General features: G+C 32.1%; 1 protein-coding gene across 1 annotated transcript; it reads left to right on the forward strand.

The window, feature by feature from the left end:
• Nucleotides 1-15,396: 15,396 nt before the first annotated feature.
• On the forward strand, nt 15,397-17,614 carry LOC139861768 (probable E3 ubiquitin-protein ligase LUL2). The gene is made up of 3 exons (XM_071850274.1): nt 15,397-16,160; nt 16,786-17,278; nt 17,365-17,614. Exons 1-3 carry the CDS (start codon nt 15,640-15,642, stop codon nt 17,479-17,481), a joined length of 1,131 nt encoding a protein of 376 aa, XP_071706375.1. The 5' UTR covers nt 15,397-15,639; the 3' UTR covers nt 17,482-17,614.
• The last annotated feature ends 4,490 nt before the right edge of the window (nt 17,615-22,104 follow it).

Genomic DNA, 22,104 nt, shown 5'->3' on the forward strand with positions numbered 1-22,104 from the left:
AAAGTCTTAGATCTAACACATACATGGACTTTAAAGCTAATAACAAGTTACAAACTTGAAAGTAAACTAACTAATCAAGATCATAAGTAGTAGAACATAGTTCTTAGTTTGATCTTGAAGATCCAAGACTCAAAAGTCTAGATCCAAAGTTATATTTAAAGAAAACTTATTTGTTTGTTCTTGAACTTTCAAAGTTAACTTAATTTGTTCAAGAGATATGAGATCAAGACTAACTTGTAGTACTTGACCATATAAACTAACTACATGAAATTAAAGTGTGTAAATTGAAGAAGTAAACTTAAATAAACAAGAAAAGGTTCATGGTTGTTCATACTTTAAAGATTCAAACCAAAGTTTGATCTTTAGAAAGTAAACTTTAAAGTTTACTTCATGAACTTCAAGTTTGTCTTTCAACCATGAACTTTATAAACTTTGAACAAGTATTTAGTGGAGATCATAAACTAGAGAGTTTATGTCTTGTATGTTCTTGAAGATTCAAGATAAAAGAAGAATTAAACTAAGAAGTTTGATTCTTGAAAACATGCAAGTAAATAAAGATAATAACAACTAGTAATCAACACAAGTAACAAAAGATTATAACAATCAAAGAATGATGATGATTTAAGGGTGCTAGAAATCGGTTTTGGCCAAGAAAGAAGAGAGAAAAAAAGTTTGTTACTTACAAGGTTTAGAGAGAAAAGTGAGAGAGAAAGAGTGAAAAGATGAAAGCAAATGAATGTGTGTTTGAATGAGAGAAGTCTTAGCAAGTTAACAAGTAATGTAAAAAAAAATTTGAACCCCTTTGTGCCCATGAATGGTCACGGCTGCAGCAGCCCAAAAGGAGGAGGGGGAAGTTGTTCTATGGTTACTAGCATGAAAAGCTTACAAAAGTTGCATAAAATGGGTGTTTGCATGGGAATGAACAAGTAACTTGATTCTTTACTAAGTTAACTAACTAGTTTGCTTCTAATTGATACTTACAAGTGTTAGTGGGCTAACTAAGTCCACTTAAAATGTAGGGTGGGCTTGGAAGTCCAATAACATGAGTCCATTACACTAACAAAGCCCAAGTTCAAATAAATCACAAGTTAAACTAATTAAAGCCCAAGTAACTAACTAATAGCCTTAGTTAATTAAAATGATTAATAAATTTAATCATGAATGTAAATAATATCTAAAAATATTATTCGTGAAAGTTCCGGGTGTCACAAAGACGTTTCGGGCACTTAAAAGTCAAGTACGGGCAATCATGGTAACATGTAAATGTAATAACATACATTCGTTTAATCACACGTATTAATAATAATAATTATTAATAAATAAACGTTGGAAATTCCAGGGTCGTTACAACATCTACCGTTAGCAGAATTTTCCTACAACAACAGCTACCATTCAAGCATTGAGATGGCGCCGTTTGAAGCACTTTATAGTAGAAAGTGCAGGTCTCCGATTTGTTGGAGTGAAGTGGGGGATAGACAGATTACGGGTCCGGAGATAATACAAGAAACTACCGAGAAAATCATCCAAATTCAACAAAGATTGAAAACCGCCAGAGTCGACAAAAGAGCTACGCGGACAGTAAAAGAAAAGATATAGAGTTTGAAATTGGAGAAATGGTCATGCTTAAGGTTTCACCTTGGAAAGGCGTTGTTCGATTTGGTAAACGGGGGAAACTAAATCCAAGGTACATTGGACCATTCAAGATTATAGATCATGTCGGACCAGTAGCTTACCAACTAGAGCTACCTTAACAACTCGCGGCTGTACATAACACTTTCCACGTCTCAAATTTGAAGAAATGTTTTGCTAAAGAAGATCTCACTATTCCGTTGGACGAAATTCAAATGAATGAAAAACTTCAATTCATTGAAGAACCCGTCGAAATAATGGATCGTGAGGTTAAGAGACTTAAACAAAACAAGATACCGATTGTTAAGGTTCGATGGAATGTCGTAGAGGACCCGAGTTCACCTGGGAGCGTGAAGATCAGATGAAGAAGAAATACCCGCATTTATTTCCAAAAGATACGTCAACACCTCCAAGTGCTTAAAATTTCGGGACGAAATTTATTTAACGGGTAGGTACTGTAGTGACCCGAACTTTTCCATGTTTATATATATATTAAATGAAATTTTTATTTACATGATTAAGTGTTTCCAACATGTTAAGCAATCAAACTTGTTAAGACTTGATTAATTGAAATAGGTTTCATATAGACAATTGACCACCCAAGTTGACCGGTGATTCACGAACGTTAAAACTTGTAAAAACTATACGATGACATATATATGGTTATATATATATATAGTTAACATGATTTTATTATAAGTATGTATCTCATTAGGTATTTTAACAATGAGTTATATACATAAAAATGAGACTATTAATTTAAGAAACTCGAAAACGATATATATAACGATTATCGTTATAACAACGTCTTACTAGGTACATATGAATCATATTAAGATATTGATACACTTGGTTAATTATGTTAAATGATAAGTAAATATATTATTAAGTGTATTAACAATGAAATACATATGTAAAAATAAAACTACTAACTTAATGATTTCGAAACGAGACATATATGTAACGATTATCGTTGTAACGACATTTAACTGTATATATATCATACTAAGATATATTATATATCATAATATCATGATAATATAACAATTTAACATCTCATTTGTTATAATAAACAATGGGTTAACAACATTCAACAAGATCGTTAACCTAAAGGTTTCAAAACAACATTTACATGTAACGACTAACGATGACTTAACGACTCAGTTAAAATGTATATACATGTAGTGTTTTAATATGTATTCATACACTTTTGAAAGACTTCAAGACACTTATCAAAATACTTCTACTTAACAAAAATGCTTACAATTACATCCTCGTTCAGTTTCATCAACAATTCTACTCGTATGCACCCGTATTCGTACTCGTACAATACACAGCTTTTAGATGTATGTACTATTGGTATATACACTCCAATGATCAGCTTTTAGCAGCCCATGTGAGTCACCTAACACATGTGGGAACCATCATTTGGAAACTAGCATGAAATATCTCATAAAATTACAAAAATATGAGTAATCATTCATGACTTACTTACATGAAAACAAAATTACATATCCTTTATATCTAATCCATACACCAACAACCAAAAACACCTACAAACACTTTCATTCTTCAATTTTCTTCATCTAATTGATCTCTCTCAAGTTCTATCTTCAAGTTCTAAGTGTTCTTCATAAATTCCAAAAGTTCTAGTTTCATAAAATCAAGAATACTTCCAAGATTGCAAGTTTACTTCCAAGTTTTCTAAATCCATTCCAAGTAATCATCCAAGATCAAGAAACCTTTGTTACTTACAGTAGGTTATCTTTCTAATACAAGGTAATAATCATATTCAAACTTTAATTCAATTTCTATAACTATAACAATCTTATTTCGAGTGGAAATCTTACTTGAAATTGTTTTCGTGTCATGATTCTGCTTCAAGAACTTTCAAACCATCCAAGGATCCTTTGAAGCTAGATCTATTTTTCTCATTTCCAGTAGGTTTATCAAAGGAACTTGAGGTAGTAATGATGTTCATAACATCATTCGATTCATACATATAAAGCTATCTTATTCGAAGGTTTAAACTTGTAATCACTAGAACATAGTTTAGTTAATTCTAAACTTGTTCGCAAATAAAAGTTAATCCTTCTAACTTGACTTTTAAAATCAACTAAACACATGTTCTATATCTATATGATATGCTAACTTAATGATTTAAAACCTGGAAACACGAAAAACACCGTAAAACCGGATTTACGCCGTCGTAGTAACACCGCGGGCTGTTTTGGGTTAGTTAATTAAAAACTATGATAAACTTTGATTTAAAATTTGTTATTCTGGAAAAATGATTTTGATTATGAACATGAAACTATATCCAAAAATTATGGTTAAACTCAAAGTGGAAGTATGTTTTCTAAAATGGTCATCTAGACGTCGTTCTTTCGACTGAAATGACTACCTTTACAAAAACGACTTGTAACTTATTTTTCCGACTATAAACCTATACTTTTTCTGTTTAGATTCATAAAATAGAGTTCAATATGAAACCATAGCAATTTGATTCACTCAAAACGGATTTAAAATGAAGAAGTTATGGGTAAAACAAGATTGGATAATTTTTCTCATTTTAGCTACGTGAAAATTGGTAACAAATCTATTCCAACCATAACTTAATCAACTTGTATTGTATATTATGTAATATTGAGATACCATAGACACGTATACAATGTTTCGACCTATCATGTCGACACATCTGTATATATTTCGGAACAACCATAGACACTCTATATGTGAATGCTGGAGTAAGCTATACAGGGTTGAGGTTGATTCCAAAATATATATAGTTTGAGTTGTGATCAATACTGAGATACGTATACACTGGGTCGTGGATTGATTCAAGATAATATTTATCGATTTATTTCTGTACATCTAACTGTGGACAACTAGTGGTAGGTTACTAACGAGGACAGCTGACTTAATAAATTTAAAACATCAAAATATATTAAAAGTGTTGTAAATATATTTTGAACATACTTTGATATATATGTATATATTGTTATAGGTTCGTGAATCAACCAGTGGCCAAGTCTTACTTCCCGACGAAGTAAAAATCTGTGAAAGTGAGTTATAGTCCCACTTTTAAAATCTAATATTTTTGGGATGAGAATAAATGCAGGTTTTATAAATGATTTACAAAATAGACACAAGTACGTGAAACTACATTCTATGGTTGAATTATCGAAATCGAATATGCCCCTTTTTATTAAGTCTGGTAATCTAAGAATTAGGAAACAGACACCCTAATTGACGTGAATCCTAAAGATAGATCTATTGGGCCTAACAAACCCCATCCAAAGTACCGGATGCTTTAGTACTTCGAAATTTATATCATATCCGAAGGGTGTCCCGGAATGATGGGGATATTCTTATATATGCATCTTGTTAATGTCGGTTACCAGGTGTTCACCATATGAATGATTTTTATCTCTATGTATGGGATGTGTATTGAAATATGAAATCTTGTGGTCTATTGTTACGATTTGATATATATAGGTTAAACCTATAACTCACCAACATTTTTGTTGACGTTTAAGGCATGTTTATTCTCAGGTGAATACTAAGAGCTTCCGCTGTTGCATACTAAAATAAGGACAAGATTTGGAGTCCATGTTTGTATGATATTGTGTAAAAACTGCATTCAAGAAACTGATTTCGATGTAACATATTTGTATTGTAAACCATTATGTAATGGTCGTGTGTAAACATGATATTTTAGATTATCATTATTTGATAATCTACGTAAAGCTTTTTAAACCTTTATTTATGAAATAAAGGTTATGGTTTGTTTTAAAATGAATGCAGTCTTTGAAAAACGTCTCATATAGAGGTCAAAACCTCGCAACGAAATTAATTAATATGGAACGTTTTTAATCAATAAGAACGGGACATTTCATCATACGTCCAGAAACAAGTCATGCATTCTGGTTTTACTAGGACTACTTCCCATCCTTGGTCTTGTGGAACATAACCGTTATGGCCGTTGATAAGACAGCGTGTTGTAACGTCGTCAAAGGGACGAGGGTTACGTAATGACCAACAGTCTCGTAATAACCTAAAAACCTCATTTCTTACCCCAATTACTGACTCCGTTACTTGTGGGAACGTTTTGTTTAATAGTTGTAGCCCGATGTTCTTTTTCTCACTTTGGTGAGAAGCGAACATTACTAACCCGTAAGCATAGCATGCTTCTTTATGTTGCATGTTAGCCGCTTTTTCTAAATCATGAAGTCCTATATTCGGATACATTGAGTCAAAATAATTTCTTAACCCGTTGCGTAAAATAGCATTTGGGTTCCCCGCAATATATGCGTCAAAGTAAACACATTGTAACTTATGAGTTTCCCATGTGATATCCCCCATCTTTCAAACGAAAGTCTCTTATAAACCAAGACATTCTTGGAACGTTCTTCGAATGTCTTACAAACTGATTTAGCCGTAAATAGTTGTGCCGAAGAATTCTGACCGACTCTAGACAAGATTTCATCAATCATGTCTCCGGGTAGGTCTCTTAAAATATTGGGTTGTCTATCCATTTTGTATTTTTATACTGTAAAATAGACAAGAGTTAGATTCATAAAAAAAATACTTATTAATACAAGCAATTTTTACATATATCATAAAGCATAAGCACACTATATTACATATATTACACCACACGAATACAACTATCTTATTCCGACTCGCTCGTTTCTTCTTCTTCGGTTTTGGTTCGTTTTGCCAAGTTTCTAGGGATATATGATGTTCCCCTAATACGAGCTGTCGTTTTTCACAACGGTTTAGAAAAACCTGGTGGTTTAGAGGTTCCCGGGTCATTGTTACAACTTAAGGGCTTCGGGGGTTGACGATACATATAAAGTTCATCGGGGTTAGAATTAGATTTCTCTATTTTTATGCCCTTTCCCTTATTATTTTCTTTTGCCTTTTTAAATTCAGTTGGGGTAATTTCTATAACATCATCGGAATTCTCGTCGGAATCCGATTCATCGGAGAATTGGTAATCCTCCCAATATTTTGCTTCCTTGGCTGAAACACCATTGACCATAATTAACCTTGGTCGGTTGGTTGAGGATTTTCTTTTACTTAACCGTTTTATTATTTCCCCCACCGGTTCTATTTCCTCCTCCGGTTCCTCCTCTTCCGGTTCTGATTCTTCTTCCGGTTCTGATTCTTCTTCCGGTTCTTCTTCGGGAACTTGTGAATCAGTCCAATATATATTCGACTCTTCGTTATTATTAGGTGAGTCAATGGGATTTGTGCTAGAGGTAGACATCTATCACACAATATTAAGCATGTTAAGAGATTAATATATCACATAATATATACATGTTAATAATATATAGTTTCCAACAAAAATGTTAAGCAATCATTTTTAAAGAAAACACGGTCGAAGTCCAGACTCACTAATGCATCCTAACAAACTCGATAAGATACACTAATGCAAATTTCTGGTTCTCTAAGACCAACGCTCGGATACCAACTGAAATGTCCCGTTCTTATTGATTAAAAACGTTCCATATTAATTGATTTCGTTGCCAGGTTTTGACCTCTATATGAGACGTTTTTCAAAGACTGCATTCATTTTTAAAACAAACCATAACCTTTATTTCATAAATAAAGATTTAAAATTTACGTAGATTATCAAATAATGATAATCTAAAATATCCTGTTTACACACGACCATTACATAATGGTTTACAATACAAATATATTACATCGAAATCAGTTTTTTGAATGCAGTTTTTACACAATATCATACAAACATGGACTCCAAATCTTGTCCTTATTTTAGTATGCAACAGCGGAAGCTCTTAGTATTCACCTGAGAATAAACATGTTTTAAACGTCAACAAAAATGTTGGTGAGTTATAGGTTTAACCTATATATATCAAATCGTAACAACAGACCACAAGATTTCATATTTCAATACACATCTCATACATAGAGATAAAAATCATTTATATGGTGAACACCTGGTAACCAACATTAACAAGATGCATATTTAAGAATATCCCCATCATTCCGGGACACCCTTCGGATATGATATAAATTTCGAAGTACTAAAGCATCCGGTACTTTGGATGGGGTTTGTTAGGCCCAATAGATCTATCTTTAGGATTCGCGTCAATTAGGGTGTCTGTTCCCTAATTCTTAGATTACCAGACTTAATAAAAAGGGGCATATTCGATTTCGATAATTCAACCATAGAATGTAGTTTCACGTACTTGTGTCTATTTTGTAAATCATTTATAAAACCTGCATGTATTCTCATCCCAAAAATATTAGATTTTAAAAGTGAGACTATAACTCACTTTCACAGATATTTACTTCGTCGGGAAGTAAGACTTGGCCACTGGTTGATTCACGAACCTATAACAATATATACATATATATCAAAGTATGTTCAAAATATATTTACAACACTTTTAATATATTTTGATGTTTTAAGTTTATTAAGTCAGCTGTCCTCGTTAGTAACCTACAACTAGTTGTCCACAGTTAGATGTACAGAAATAAATCGATAAATATTATCTTGAATCAATCCACGACCCAGTGTATACGTATCTCAGTATTGATCACAACTCAAACTATATATATTTTGGAATCAACCTCAACCCTGTATAGCTAACTCCAACATTCACATATAGAGTGTCTATGGTTGTTCCGAAATATATATAGATGTGTCGACATGATAGGTCGAAACATTGTATACGTGTCTATGGTATCTCAAGATTACATAATATACAATACAAGTTGATTAAGTTATGGTTGGAATAGATTTGTTACCAATTTTCACGTAGCTAAAATGAGAAAAATTATCCAATCTTGTTTTACCCATAACTTTTTCATTTTAAATCCGTTTTGAATGAATCAAATTGCTATGGTTTCATATTGAACTCTATTTTATGAATCTAAACAGAAAAAGTATAGGTTTATAGTCGGAAAAATAAGTTACAAGTCATTTTTGTAAAGGTAGTCATTTCAGTCGAAAGAATGACGTCTAGATGACCATTTTAGAAAACATACTTCCACTTTGAGTTTAACCATAATTTTTGGATATAGTTTCATGTTCATAATAAAAATCATTTTCCCAGAATAACAACTTTTAAATCAAAGTTTATCATAGTTTTTAATTAACTAACCCAAAACAGCCCGCGGTGTTACTACGACGGCGTAAATCCGGTTTTACGGTGTTTTTCGTGTTTCCAGGTTTTAAATCATTAAGTTAGCATATCATATAGATATAGAACATATGTTTAGTTGATTTTAAAAGTCAAGTTAGAAGGATTTACTTTTATTTGCGAACAAGTTTAGAATTAACTAAACTATGTTCTAGTGATTACAAGTTTAAACCTTCGAATAAGATAGCTTTATATGTATGAATCGAATGATGTTATGAACATCATTACTACCTCAAGTTCCTTGAATAAACCTACTGGAAATGAGAAAAATAGATCTAGCTTCAAAGGATCCTTGGATGGCTTGAAAGTTCTTGAAGCAGAATCATGACACGAAAACAATTTCAAGTAAGATTTCCACTCGAAATAAGATTGTTATAGTTATAGAAATTGAATTAAAGTTTGAATATGATTATTACCTTGTATTAGAAAGATAACCTACTGTAAGTAACAAAGGTTTCTTGATCTTGGATGATTACTTGGAATGGATTTAGAAAACTTGGAAGTAAACTTGCAATCTTGGAAGTATTCTTGATTTTATGAAACTAGAACTTTTGGAATTTATGAAGAACACTTAGAACTTGAAGATAGAACTTGAGAGAGATCAATTAGATGAATAAAATTGAAGAATGAAAGTATTTGTAGGTGTATTTGGTCGTTGGTGTATGGATTAGATATAAAGGATATGAAATTTTGTTTTCATGTAAATAAGTCATGAATGATTACTCATATTTTTGTAATTTTATGAGATATTTCATGCTAGTTGCCAAATGATGGTTCTCACATGTGTTAGGTGACTCACATGGGCTGCTAAGAGCTGATCATTGGAGTGTATATACCAATAGTACATACATCTAAAAGCTGTGTATTGTACGAGTACGAATACGGGTACATACGAGTAGAATTGTTGATGAAACTGAACGAGGATGTAATTGTAAGCATTTTTGTTAAGTAGAAGTATTTTGATAAGTGTCTTGAAGTCTTTCAAAAGTGTATGAATACATATTAAAACACTACATGTATATACATTTTAACTGAGTCGTTAAGTCATCGTTAGTCGTTACATGTAAATATTGTTTTGAAACCTTTAGGTTAACGATCTTGTTGAATGTTGTTAACCCATTGTTTATTATAACAAATGAGATGTTAAATTGTTATATTATCATGATATTATGATATATAATATATCTTAGTATGATATATATACAGTTAAATGTCGTTACAACGATAATCGTTACATATATGTCTCGTTTCAAAATCATTAAGTTAGTAGTCTTATTTTTACATATGTATTTCATTGTTAATACACTTAATAATATATTTACTTATCATTTAACATAATTAACCAAGTGTATCAATATCTTAATATGATTCATATGTACCTAGTAAGACGTTGTTATAACGATAATCGTTATATATATCGTTTTCGAGTTTCTTAAATTAATAGTCTCATTTTTATGTATATAACTCATTGTTAAAATACCTAATGAGATACATACTTATAATAAAATCATGTTAACTATATATATAACCATATATATGTCATCGTATAGTTTTTACAAGTTTTAACGTTCGTGAATCACCGGTCAACTTGGGTGGTCAATTGTCTATATGAAACTTATTTCAATTAATCAAGTCTTAACAAGTTTGATTGCTTAACATGTTGGAAACACTTAATCATGTAAATAACAATTTCATTTAATATATATATAAATATGAAAAAGTTCGGGTCACTACATTATTCTGTTTGAGTTGTGCAATATCATGAGCTAATTGATAGATTCTATGACCATCAATTTGAGAATAATGCTCATGTAGTTCATGCCAGAGATGATGTGCAGAGTTGATGAAACTTATACTATTGCTAATTTCTTCTATGACAGTGTTTAAAATCCATGAAATAATCATGTCATTGTTCCTCTCCCATAGTGCTCGAAGAGGTGATGTGATTTCTGGTTCTTTGTATTCCTTTGTGATGATTTTGAGCTTGTTTTTGGCATTAAGTGCAATCATCATAGATCGTTTCCAACTGCTATAGTTATCTGAACCGGTTAGCTTCTTCGAGATGAGTATGATGCCTGGATGATCATTTTGATGTAAGTAAAGAGGATGATTACTTGAATTTGTGTCTTCTGTGTTGAGATCTGTAGCAGTTGTAGTCGCCATGGTTGATGTGACGATCGGTCCAAATCCATATGGACGAACACGTCATTCATTGATTTCATTGCGAGGTATTTGACCTCTATGATACGTTTTGTAAACATTGCATTCTTTTGAAAAGGCACACCATAAATGAATATTTAAATCAAAGGTTTTCGACATCTAATGATTTCTACATATAGACAATCACCATAAATAATAGTTTACAACAGTACTTCCATTGACAATGCAGTCAAAATAAGATACATGGTGATGATTTGGTGAATGCAACGTTTCCTTGAAAAATATGTCATGCAAGACTCCATGCACATAGCTTGTCTAACATCTAAGCAAACAGCGGAAGACTTCTAGGAAACCTGAGAATAAACATGCTAACAAGTGTCAACACAAAGGTTGGTGAGTTCATAGTTTTAGTGTTTCGTATAATCTGTATATAAAAGTGGATCACAAGATTTTAGTTGTTTCATCCAGAAATGTTTATCAATAGATTATATAAAAGTGGATCACAAGATTTCAGTTGTTTCATCCAGAAACGTTTATCAAAATATTCTACGAAATTGAGCACCCTGGTAACTAAACTTTAACGTATATATAATTTGTACCCTTTGTATAATCATCTTAATAATACACGCAAACCAACGTGTACGCTTCTCAAATAGCATACGTCCGTTAAAAGGCTAGCGCTCTAGCTCGGACGGGGATATCAAGCCCTATGGATCCATATACTACTACTCGCGCCCACCAGTTCTTATAACTAGCAGTTAACAGTTACCAAAGCTAAGGGATTTTCGGTTCAAACTCAGTGTAGAATTTAGTATGTACTTGTATCCATTGCGTTTAAAATAAAGTGCATGTATTCTCAGCCCAAAAATATAGATTGCAAAAGCAATTAAAAAGGGAGCAATGAAACTCACGCATATAAATATTGTATATCGGTTAATAAAGCATTTGCATGTATTCTCAGCCCAAAAATATATGTAAAAAGGGATCAAATGAACTCACGCATATAAATATTGTAAATCAGTTTATAAAGCATTTGCATGTATTCTCAGCCCAAAAATGTAGAGAGTAAAAGGGATCATATGAAACTCACACAAAATCAGTTTTAGTATTTGTATCCATTTAGTAAAACAGTTTATAAAACTGCGCATGTAAATCTGGTATTTTCAGTATTTATAAACAGTCGCATGTATTCTCAGCCCAAAAATATATTGAGTAAAAGGGATCATATGAAACTCACTGTTTAATATTGATATACAATATTGTAGGAAAGCATGTAGACGCATCGGAGATAATAAACTCGAGGTTTGATTCACAAAAATACCCCGAACATTACCCATAACCTCCTTGGCAATAACCCATATTTTCCTTAGCTCTAGCTCGCTCGGAAACTCGTTTTGAAAATTACTTGGACAGTACTCCGTCGTAATATTTTATGTACATTATTATTTTTGTATCGCAAAAATAATAATACTAATAATAAGATTAATAAGATTAATAATAATCTTAATAATAATAATAATAATAATAATAATAATAATAATAATAATAAATATTATACGGAGTAATATATATTTGTGTATGTGTGTTTGATTTTTCATTCGAGCAAAACACCTGAATTTATAGTACCTGGCCTGGAATCTGGAGTCATGCGACTCGCATGGAAATGGCCTTCTGGCCATGCGACTCGCATGAGGACCAGGGACAGCTCACATTGTTTTGGCTCCTAGCTTGTCGACATAATATAAAATAAATATATAATATATATAATTTAAATAAATTAATTATATATTATATTAAATTTACGTGCATAGTTGACTTGTAATTTTTGTTCCGATAAGTCGTACGTTGTCACTCGACTTATGTCCCGGTTCCGGTTTTTCGAACGCCCTTTCGTACGCTGAGAAAACTTGTACTTTACGTTTCGTGAATCGTACCTTTGTCAAAATATAGTCTTAAATCATCCATAAAATATACCACTGTAGCAAAGTTACTGTAGCAAAATAAAATATACCACTGTAGCAAAGTTACTGTAGCAAAGTCAATTTTTACTGTAGCAATTCACTGTAGCAAAGTCAATTTCACTGTAACAAATAGTGATTTTCGAAAACACTGTAGCATTTTGAGTAATGTGGCAAATTGGAAAACACTGTAGCAAATTAGTGTTTTACTGGTTCATCTTAAACGCTTTAGTTAACTTATCTAAATATCAATCGAATCAATAAATGAATGTTACTATCGTTTATTATATATATGTATATATCTTTTTAATATACATAAATCAATTTTTAAATACACATTGGAAGTTATTTATAAATAAATTTTAATAATAAATATCTCAACTTATCATATATATTCAAATAGATATTTAAACCAATAAGTTTAATGTACGGTATCAAACAATTAATACATTGTTACCTTTTCATGTTATAGTATATATGTATCTGTTTACATATAATTGTTCGCGAATCGTCGAAAACAACCGAAGGTATTTCAAAAATTTTGAGATTCAGTTTTACAGACTTTGCTTATCGTGTCGGAAATGTTAATCATACAAAGATTAAGTTTAAATTTAGTCAAAATTTCCGGGTCATCACAGTTGATTTAGGTTAGCAGATGCTTTGATCAATTTTACGTTGTTGTTGATGAATGTTTTGGAAGATTTTTGTGATTTTAGGGTTAATGATTGTTATTATCTGTGAAATGGAGAAGAAGATTGTGATAGTTGTTATGAATTTTGGTTGCGGAATTTAATCATACACCTTGTGTGCATGATTGTGTGTGAATTTTGGTGGATCGTTGTTGATTATCTGATACCATAAAGTGATTTGCAGAAGATGAAGATAGAAGAAGATGAAGATAGAGAGAGAAAATTGTATTCTTTTCACTTAATCCAAATGGGATCCAATGTACAGTATATAAAGAGTAGAGTACTGGTAACTGCTACAGCTACAACAACTACCAGAAAATAACAAACTATCTAACTAATTATTCTGCACGTGAGTAAAATAAATATCTACATGGATTTACAATCAACTAAGTATTGGTGATGTTTGATGTAGGCTACAGAGAGTGAGTCTGATGTGGTCTTGCATATGGCTTGTACAGTGTGCATATCAGTTTGACCTTTAACTTGACTTGCTTGACCTGTAGCATGACCTGTATTATGGAAAGGTGTTGTGGATACACCTTTAAGTAGTTATCTTCAACATATGTAATTTTGCATGTTAATCTTATGTTGTAGCTCATGTGGTAGTGCTCTGACTCTCTTAGCGATATGTCAGAAGTTCGATTCCCGTGGGGGTGTAACATTACACACAAGGTTGTCCTTTTACTCTTGAATTTTACATAAAGGTGCCTTCCGCACATCACATTGCGAGGGCAATGGGAGAGGGGGCTTTACCGCCTATGTCTTCGGATTAAGTTGGGTTTCTTACTTTATTTCTAGGCAGCAGTTAAGGGCAGGTCCAAAAAAATTGCATGTTTAAGTTTGGTAAGGATACTCCTAACTATCTTTAGATAATTCTTTTTAGAAAATAAAAAAGTGCAGTAATAACAATACACAATAATAAATTTATTCTAACCTTCTACTAAAAGATATAGAGTTTATAAATAGCAAACTCTTAAAGTTTCAAAATTTCACACATAACTTTTGAAATTTCACAATTTTACACTACACTAAAAGATAAAGTTTATAAATACCAAACTTTAAAAGTTTTAGAATTTTACACTTAATTTTTCAACATTTACAATTCAACACAAAAACTTTTTAATTTTTACAAATCAACTACAAAACTTTTCACTTATTACAAATCAACCACATACTTTTCACTTTTTGTTATAACCTACCCTAGAATATAAAATCTATAAACATAAAATTTTTTACTTTTTACAATTCAACATAAAACTTTTTACTAAATGTATGGAACAAACCACCTTCTAGCAAGACCACGAGTTATAATTACTTAAATAGATAGTCGTCTCATTCAGTGGCGGGGGATAGTGGAGGCAGGGCGGGGCCGCCCCAGCTGGATTTTTTTTATAAAAAAAATTACACTAAAAAAAATAAATTTTACTAAAAAATAAGGTTTTTATTAGTGTTTACCCCAGCTGTAACGAAAAATTTAATAAATTTTTACATCCGCCCTATCTGTGGTCGGGTTCAAGTTCCGCCCCTGGTCTCATTAATTTTAGCTAGGGATTTACATAAATAAATATGAACGTTTAAAGTATTGATGCATATGTCAGTACCAACCTCAATTATTAAAACTTCAATACAACGTCAACATAAACGTAAATAATCGATGATTCACAAATTTGGCGCAACCCAAGGCGCCACCACTAGTTTATACTGTATATAAATATAAATATAATTAAATAAATAAATAGTTGTTCCGTTTCTGAGTGGAGCTTCTTTACGTGATAATCAACCCCCCACCCCCACTCTCCTTATCACACACACTTTCATACAAATAGACACAAATTATGTCCTCTCTCTCAATTTCATCTTCATATGCTGTTTATACAGTTTATTTCCTTGTTTTTTGAAACTAATTAAAAAATTTCAAAACACAATCTGATTTTCGCCAATTCTGTACACCCAATTCGTCAAGATTCAATCTTGTTCCATCCCCACAGTTTATCAACGATCAAAATTTAATTTTGGTCAATGGGTAATGCCGGAAGTAACAGTTCCAACGGCCGCCGTAGACACGGCGGAAACCGCCGTGGCAACAATCCAAACCACCCAACACCTCCACCGTCGCAACAACCACAGCCGGAGATCAACGCTAATCGATACGTATTCGCCGCAGCTACGCCATACCCTTCTAATCAATATCCAAACCCTAACCCTAACCCTAACCCTAATTCTGTCCCAAATCCAACACCTTATTACCAATACCCCACCCCAGCGTACTACCCACCGCCTCCAGCTGCGCCACCGTTGCCGGCACCGTATGATCATCACCACCGTGTGCCGTTGGAACCATCGGCGCAGGCGTGGGTCGGTGGGAGGTACCCATGTGGGCCAGTGATGCACCCACCGACACCTTATGTTGATCATCAAAAGGCTATTACTATTAGAAATGATGTTAATCTCAAGAAAGAAACTTTAAAAATTGAGCCTGATGAACAAAATCCTGGAAAATTTCTTGTTGTTTTTACTTATGATGCTACTGTTTCTGGCAGGTAACATATCTACATAACTACATTTATATATGTTTATATGTATGCATGCTATAAATGATTTTAGCTTTTAAAAAAATGTGATTTTCTGTTTTAGTTTTAGTAATATCATCTCAATTTTGTTAAAGTTTGCATCTTGTAGATGTTACTGTATATAGTTTGTGTATTAGGGTAGTTTTGTAATTTGCATTAGAGTGAACTGTAGATACTCTGGTCAACTTTTTTGATGGAAATATGATATTTTGGAAAAAGTTTATTACCATTTACCATTATGCTTTGTTATGTGGATGACTGGATGATTAAAGCAGTGATTATCAGTTTTAGGATAAGATAGTATTGATCTAGTGATGAGTTACTTTGTGCTTTATTGACGTGGATTGATAACATGGCACTATGTTTTGTGTTAATTACACTTATATTTAAGTATTCCAAGTTTTTTTATCATATTGTTGTCAAACTTTAGTTATGATTTTAACTATAACAAGCACAAGAGTGGAATTGGACCACAAAAAGAATCATTTTAATATGACTTCTTGTCGCCAATTGCATGTCGGTTGCTTTCAACTCTTCACTGACTATTTTGATCATAATTTAGCATTAAAGATTCGACCTTTTGTTCTTGTGGCAGCATTACTCTTTTTTTCTTTGCAAAAGAGGGTGAAGAATGTAACCTAACTTCAACAAAAGAAGACAAACTTCCACCAATTACAGTTGAATTTCAACAAGGTTTAGGCCAGAAATTCAGACAAGAACCAGGAACCGGTATAGACTTTTCAATATTCGATGAATCAGAATTATTGGAAGTTAGTGAAACAGGGGTATATCCTTTAGCAATAAAAGCAGAAGCAACCCCATCTGTATCAGAAGATGAAAACGCGATTCCTGGTGCTACTAATTCACAAATAACTCAAGCAGTTTTCGAAAAAGAACGAGGTGAATATCAGGTTAGGGTTTCGAAACAGATATTGTGGGTGAATGGGATGAGGTATGAGTTGCAGGAGATATATGGAATTGGTAATTCAGTCGATGGTGCTGAAGCTGATGCGAATGACCCTGGTAAAGAATGTGTTATTTGTTTATCAGAACCTCGAGACACAACTGTCCTACCTTGCCGCCACATGGTAAAAATTGTGTCTTTTTTTATAAGATGAAAAAAGTCTTCTTTTCTAAGTGTTAAATTAATAAAGTTGGTTGGTTTTGGTTACAGTGTATGTGCAGTGGTTGTGCGAAAGTATTGAGGTTTCAGACGAACAGGTGCCCGATATGCAGGCAGCCAGTAGACAGGCTATTGGAAATCAAGGTAACAAATGGAGTTGAAGAATGAGAATCACCATAACCGTATTATGTTGTAATGTTTTTGTTGTTAAACTTGTATACATTATGTTTGAGTAATTTGAGTATGAGCAGAGTTGAATGATGCTTAATTTTTGTATGCTTGATATTTGATATTTGCAAAAAGTGTAATCAGTGGGGATACCCAAATTTACACAATTAAAAGTAAAGTCTTACTTGATTTGCTTGCCAATTTAGGAGAATATAGAGCAGAACTCTCATTTGCATCCAAATTTATGAAAACCCATCAAGCGCACACCGTAAGAGTGTAAGAGTATGATGTCTATAAAGTACTTCCATTGAATACCTTTATGTGACGGAAACGAGACTAATTTCATGGTGGTAAGAGGTGAAAATTCTTAACGTGAATGGAGCTCGAACTCACGCCCACATTTCTAAAGAGTTTCCACACAGAAAGAAAGAAAAAGCATAGTAATACGTACATGCCCATAGTGTTTTTATCTATTTACAATATTCATGTGTTTTTAGTCTCGACTTTTTATAAAATAGTAGCTTATGAAGTGATTTCGTATATGGGTAATTAAATGACTTGAAATAAAGTGGATAATTGAAAGTTTTTTCACAAGTAGTCGTTATTGCACCAAGGGTGTTGATTAGCTCGGTTTTTAATTTTCTCAATTTATTCCGTTCGAATTTCAAAATTTTAGAGGCAAAACTGATAAACTAAATCGAAACGGAATTCAATTTCAACATTGAAACTAAACCGAAAAGCAAAATCTAATTCAGTACGGATTAGGTTAAAGTCCAAAAACTTACAACTCATAATTTAAAGAATAATCATAATAGATCGATTTTAAATTTGATTTTGGATTTAAAATTGGTTTTCGTCCATATACATTAATAGGTTACTATATTATTAGTGGATTTTTTAGGAAAGTTGATATATATATATATATATATATATATATATATAGGGGCAGGTTCAATGGGTAAGTAACCAATCGGGGGGAAACGGGAGGAAAAAAAAAAAATTTTGTTTTTTGAAAAAACTTTGTTCACGAACATTATAGATTGGATGAAAATAAGAACATTTAGAAAAGACACTTCGTGATGAATGTTATTATTTTGGCGAAAAAACAATCGACAAAAATAACATTCAAGATAATATTGTTCGTGAAAAATGTTAACGTTTTTTTTCTCCATGTTTTGTGAAGTAAAATTTAGCCCGATTTAGAGTTTAGGGTTTAGGGTTTAGGGTTTGGGGTTTTGGGTTTATGGAATAAACCCAAAACACCAAACCCTAAACCCTAAACCCTAAACCCTAAACCCTAAACCCTAAACTCTAAACCGTTCGTGTTAAAAACTCAATCTAAATCCTAAATCTAAACCCTAAATCTAAACCCTAAACCCTAAATTTCTAAACCCTAATATCTAAACCCTATAAACCCTAATATCTAAACCCTAATATCTAAACCTTAATGTCCAAAACCTCAACATACGTTCGAAAAACACGATAATTGTTATATATTACTTCTTCGAGCGTTTTCCCGCCAAAATAATAACATTCATCACAAAGTGTCTTTTCTAAATGTTCTTATTTTCATCCAATCTATAATGTTCGTGAACAAAGTTTTTCCAAAAAATGAAAAAAAAAAAAAAATTGCTTCCCCTCGCTTCCCCCCGATTGGTTACTTCCCTCTTGATCCTACCACTATATATATATATATATATATATATATATATATATATATATATATATATATATATATATATATATATATATATATCAACTTATATATATATATATATATATATATATATATATATATATATATATATATATATATATATATATATATATATATATATATATGCATGATCAATGGAGAAGTAACCAATCGGGGGGAAGCAAATTTTTTTTTGTTTTCGTTTTTTTTTGGAATTTTTATTTTTCGGTATCAAGATCACATGAAAATATGAACATTTAGAAGAGACACTTCGTGATGAATGTTATTATTTAGGCGGGAAAACGATCGACAAAAATAACATTCAAGATAATATTGTTCGTAAAGAATATGAACGTTTTTTTTCTTCATGTTTTGTGAAGTAAAATTTAGCCCGATTTAGAGTTTAGAGTTTAGGGTTTAGGGTTTAGGGTTTGGTGTTTTGGGTTTATTCCATAAATCCAAAACACCAAACCCTAAACCCTAAACCCTAAACTCTAAACCGTTCGTGTTAAAAACTCAATCTAAATCCTAAATCTAAACCCTAATCTAAACCCTAAACCCTAAATTTCTAAACCCTAATATCTATACCCTATAAACCCTAATATCTAAACCCTAATATCTAAACCCCAATAGCTAAAACCTCAATATACGCTCGAAAAACACGATAATTGTTATATATTACTTTTTCGAGCATTTTTCCGCCAAAATAAAAACATTTATCACAAAGTGTCTCTATTAAATGTTCATATTTTCATCTCATCTATAATGTTCGTGAACAAAGTTTTTTCAAAGAACAAAAAAAAAAAGTTTTTGCTTCCCCCGCTTCCCCCCGATTGGTTACTTCCCTCTTGATCCTTCCACTATATATATATATATATATATATATATATATATATATATATATATATATATATATATATATATATATATATATATATATATATATATATATATATATATATATATATATATATATATATATATAATCAAACAAAGAACTCTCTAGCAAAGAGCTAGAAGAGTATTACACCGAAAAATTAAGCCATAAGTTTCAATTGGATACACAATTACTCGTATATCTGAGTCAAAGAAATGAGAAAAATCTAGAAGAACAAAATATATTACATTTTCTCATTAACTTGTCGCTGAACAGTACACAAATTCGGAACCGCCAAATTACCCATAAGGTTGCACCAACAATGGATCGGGCACGAATCTTCCTATCAAGCGTTGTGAACGTCTTATCCACCCAACTCACAATTTCAGACCACGAAGTAAAGCTCATGTTGTTAACATTCGTCCAAGAACCTACCAATCTCCAAGTGTCAATCGCAAAGGAACATGGAAAGAAGACATGGTGCAAACTTTCAGCTCCTTGATTGCAACAAACACAAGTTATCGACTAAATCTCCAAACCTAATATTGATAAGTTTAAACGTAACACAAGGCGATCATAATATATTATTAGTGGATTAAGTTTTCGAATGAATCGAATTCGTAAATTAAAACCCAATATCGAACTGAAAACTGAATTCAGATTGAAAACATAATCAAAACCGAATTGACTTTGAATATATTTGTTTCTTTCATTCGATTCGTTTTCAGGTTAACGGTTTGAAACCAGATATTGAATACTTTGCACAATATCTTTGTTATGATTTGACCTTTAACGACCTAGAGTTTTTAGCAATTATAGAATTCATTTTTTTTGCTAAAGTAGTACCTTCATGTTTCAAAAATGCTTGTTGAAGTAGCGCCTTTTAAAAAGCTCTACAACATAACTTAATCCCACACATATATAGTATGGAAGAAGTAAAATGTAGACAATATTCCATCTAACTTGAAGTAAAAGAGAAATAGTATTTCCACCCACGTATAGAGAATAACGTTCTCCAAATACGGGTAAAAAAAAGTCATCCGTCTGTCAACTCAATGAAAAGAGACTCCTTCCAGCATGCCCTTCGATCAACATTGAGTTGTTTTTACGAATTCTGACTTCGTTGATGCAGAATTATGAATTGATGTTTAATCTGTAAAAGTATCGTGACGATTGGAAAATTATAAAAAATCGGTGTATGAATATGAAATATAAAAGAATCGTGATGTTGCAGAGAATTAAATGTATGATAAATTGGGATTCATAATAATTTGAGAGTTTATAATATAGTGCAAGGAATTCATTATGTAAGATATGAATACAATCGTATTTTGTATATGTGGATATATATAATAAATGACCTGTCTACTTTAGGGATAGATGTCGCTATTCATAATCCGTTATGACTCAACGACGATAGCTCTGCTATTCAAAATCCAAAAGACTCAACAGAGAAACCAGTGAGGTTTATTATCAGATACAATCTGAGAATATAATACAACTGATGTCTCCTTATATAGAGGAACCTTGACATTATTTACAGATGCCCTGAGATCCATGCACTATTGTTAGTCTTCAAGATATGACTGCTATGGCCTGAGCACTTAGACTACTTTAAATACAAACCTTACACATTCAAATACTTTATTGATTCATATGTCCCACATGGCCTACACACTTATTACATGCATTATGACTATGACCTACATGGGACACACTTATTTATTATCTTTAACTGTAATCCTCCCCATGTGGGCCATTTAGGTCATAGTCATATAAGCGAGTAATAAGTGTGTAGGTCATGTGGGCCATATGAATCAATAAAGTATTCGATCGTGTACGATTTGTATTTAAAGAAGTCTAGTGCTCTGGCCATAGCAGTCATGTCTTTACGACTAACAATAGTGCTTAGATCTCAGGTGTGACGATCGCTCCAAATCTATATGGACGAACACGTCATTCATCGATTTCATTGCGAGGTATTTGACCTCTATATGATACGTTTTATAAACATTGCATTCTTTTGAAAAGGCACACCATAAATGAATAT

Source organism: Rutidosis leptorrhynchoides, chromosome 8 (assembly GCF_046630445.1).
Source record: "Rutidosis leptorrhynchoides isolate AG116_Rl617_1_P2 chromosome 8, CSIRO_AGI_Rlap_v1, whole genome shotgun sequence".
NCBI classification, from domain to species: Eukaryota; Viridiplantae; Streptophyta; class Magnoliopsida; order Asterales; family Asteraceae; genus Rutidosis; species Rutidosis leptorrhynchoides.

What these genes read in the sequence shown, in the direction of transcription:
- LOC139861768 (XM_071850274.1), top strand. Translation starts at nt 15,640, where the DNA reads ATGGGTAATGCCGGAAGTAACAGTTCCAACGGCCGCCGTAGACACGGC. An exon ending in GATGCTACTGTTTCTGGCAG is followed by an intron (nt 16,161 to 16,785) that starts GTAACATATCTA and finishes TTCTTGTGGCAG; the next exon opens with CATTACTCTTTTTTTCTTTG. An exon ending in TCCTACCTTGCCGCCACATG is followed by an intron (nt 17,279 to 17,364) that starts GTAAAAATTGTG and finishes TTTTGGTTACAG; the next exon opens with TGTATGTGCAGTGGTTGTGC.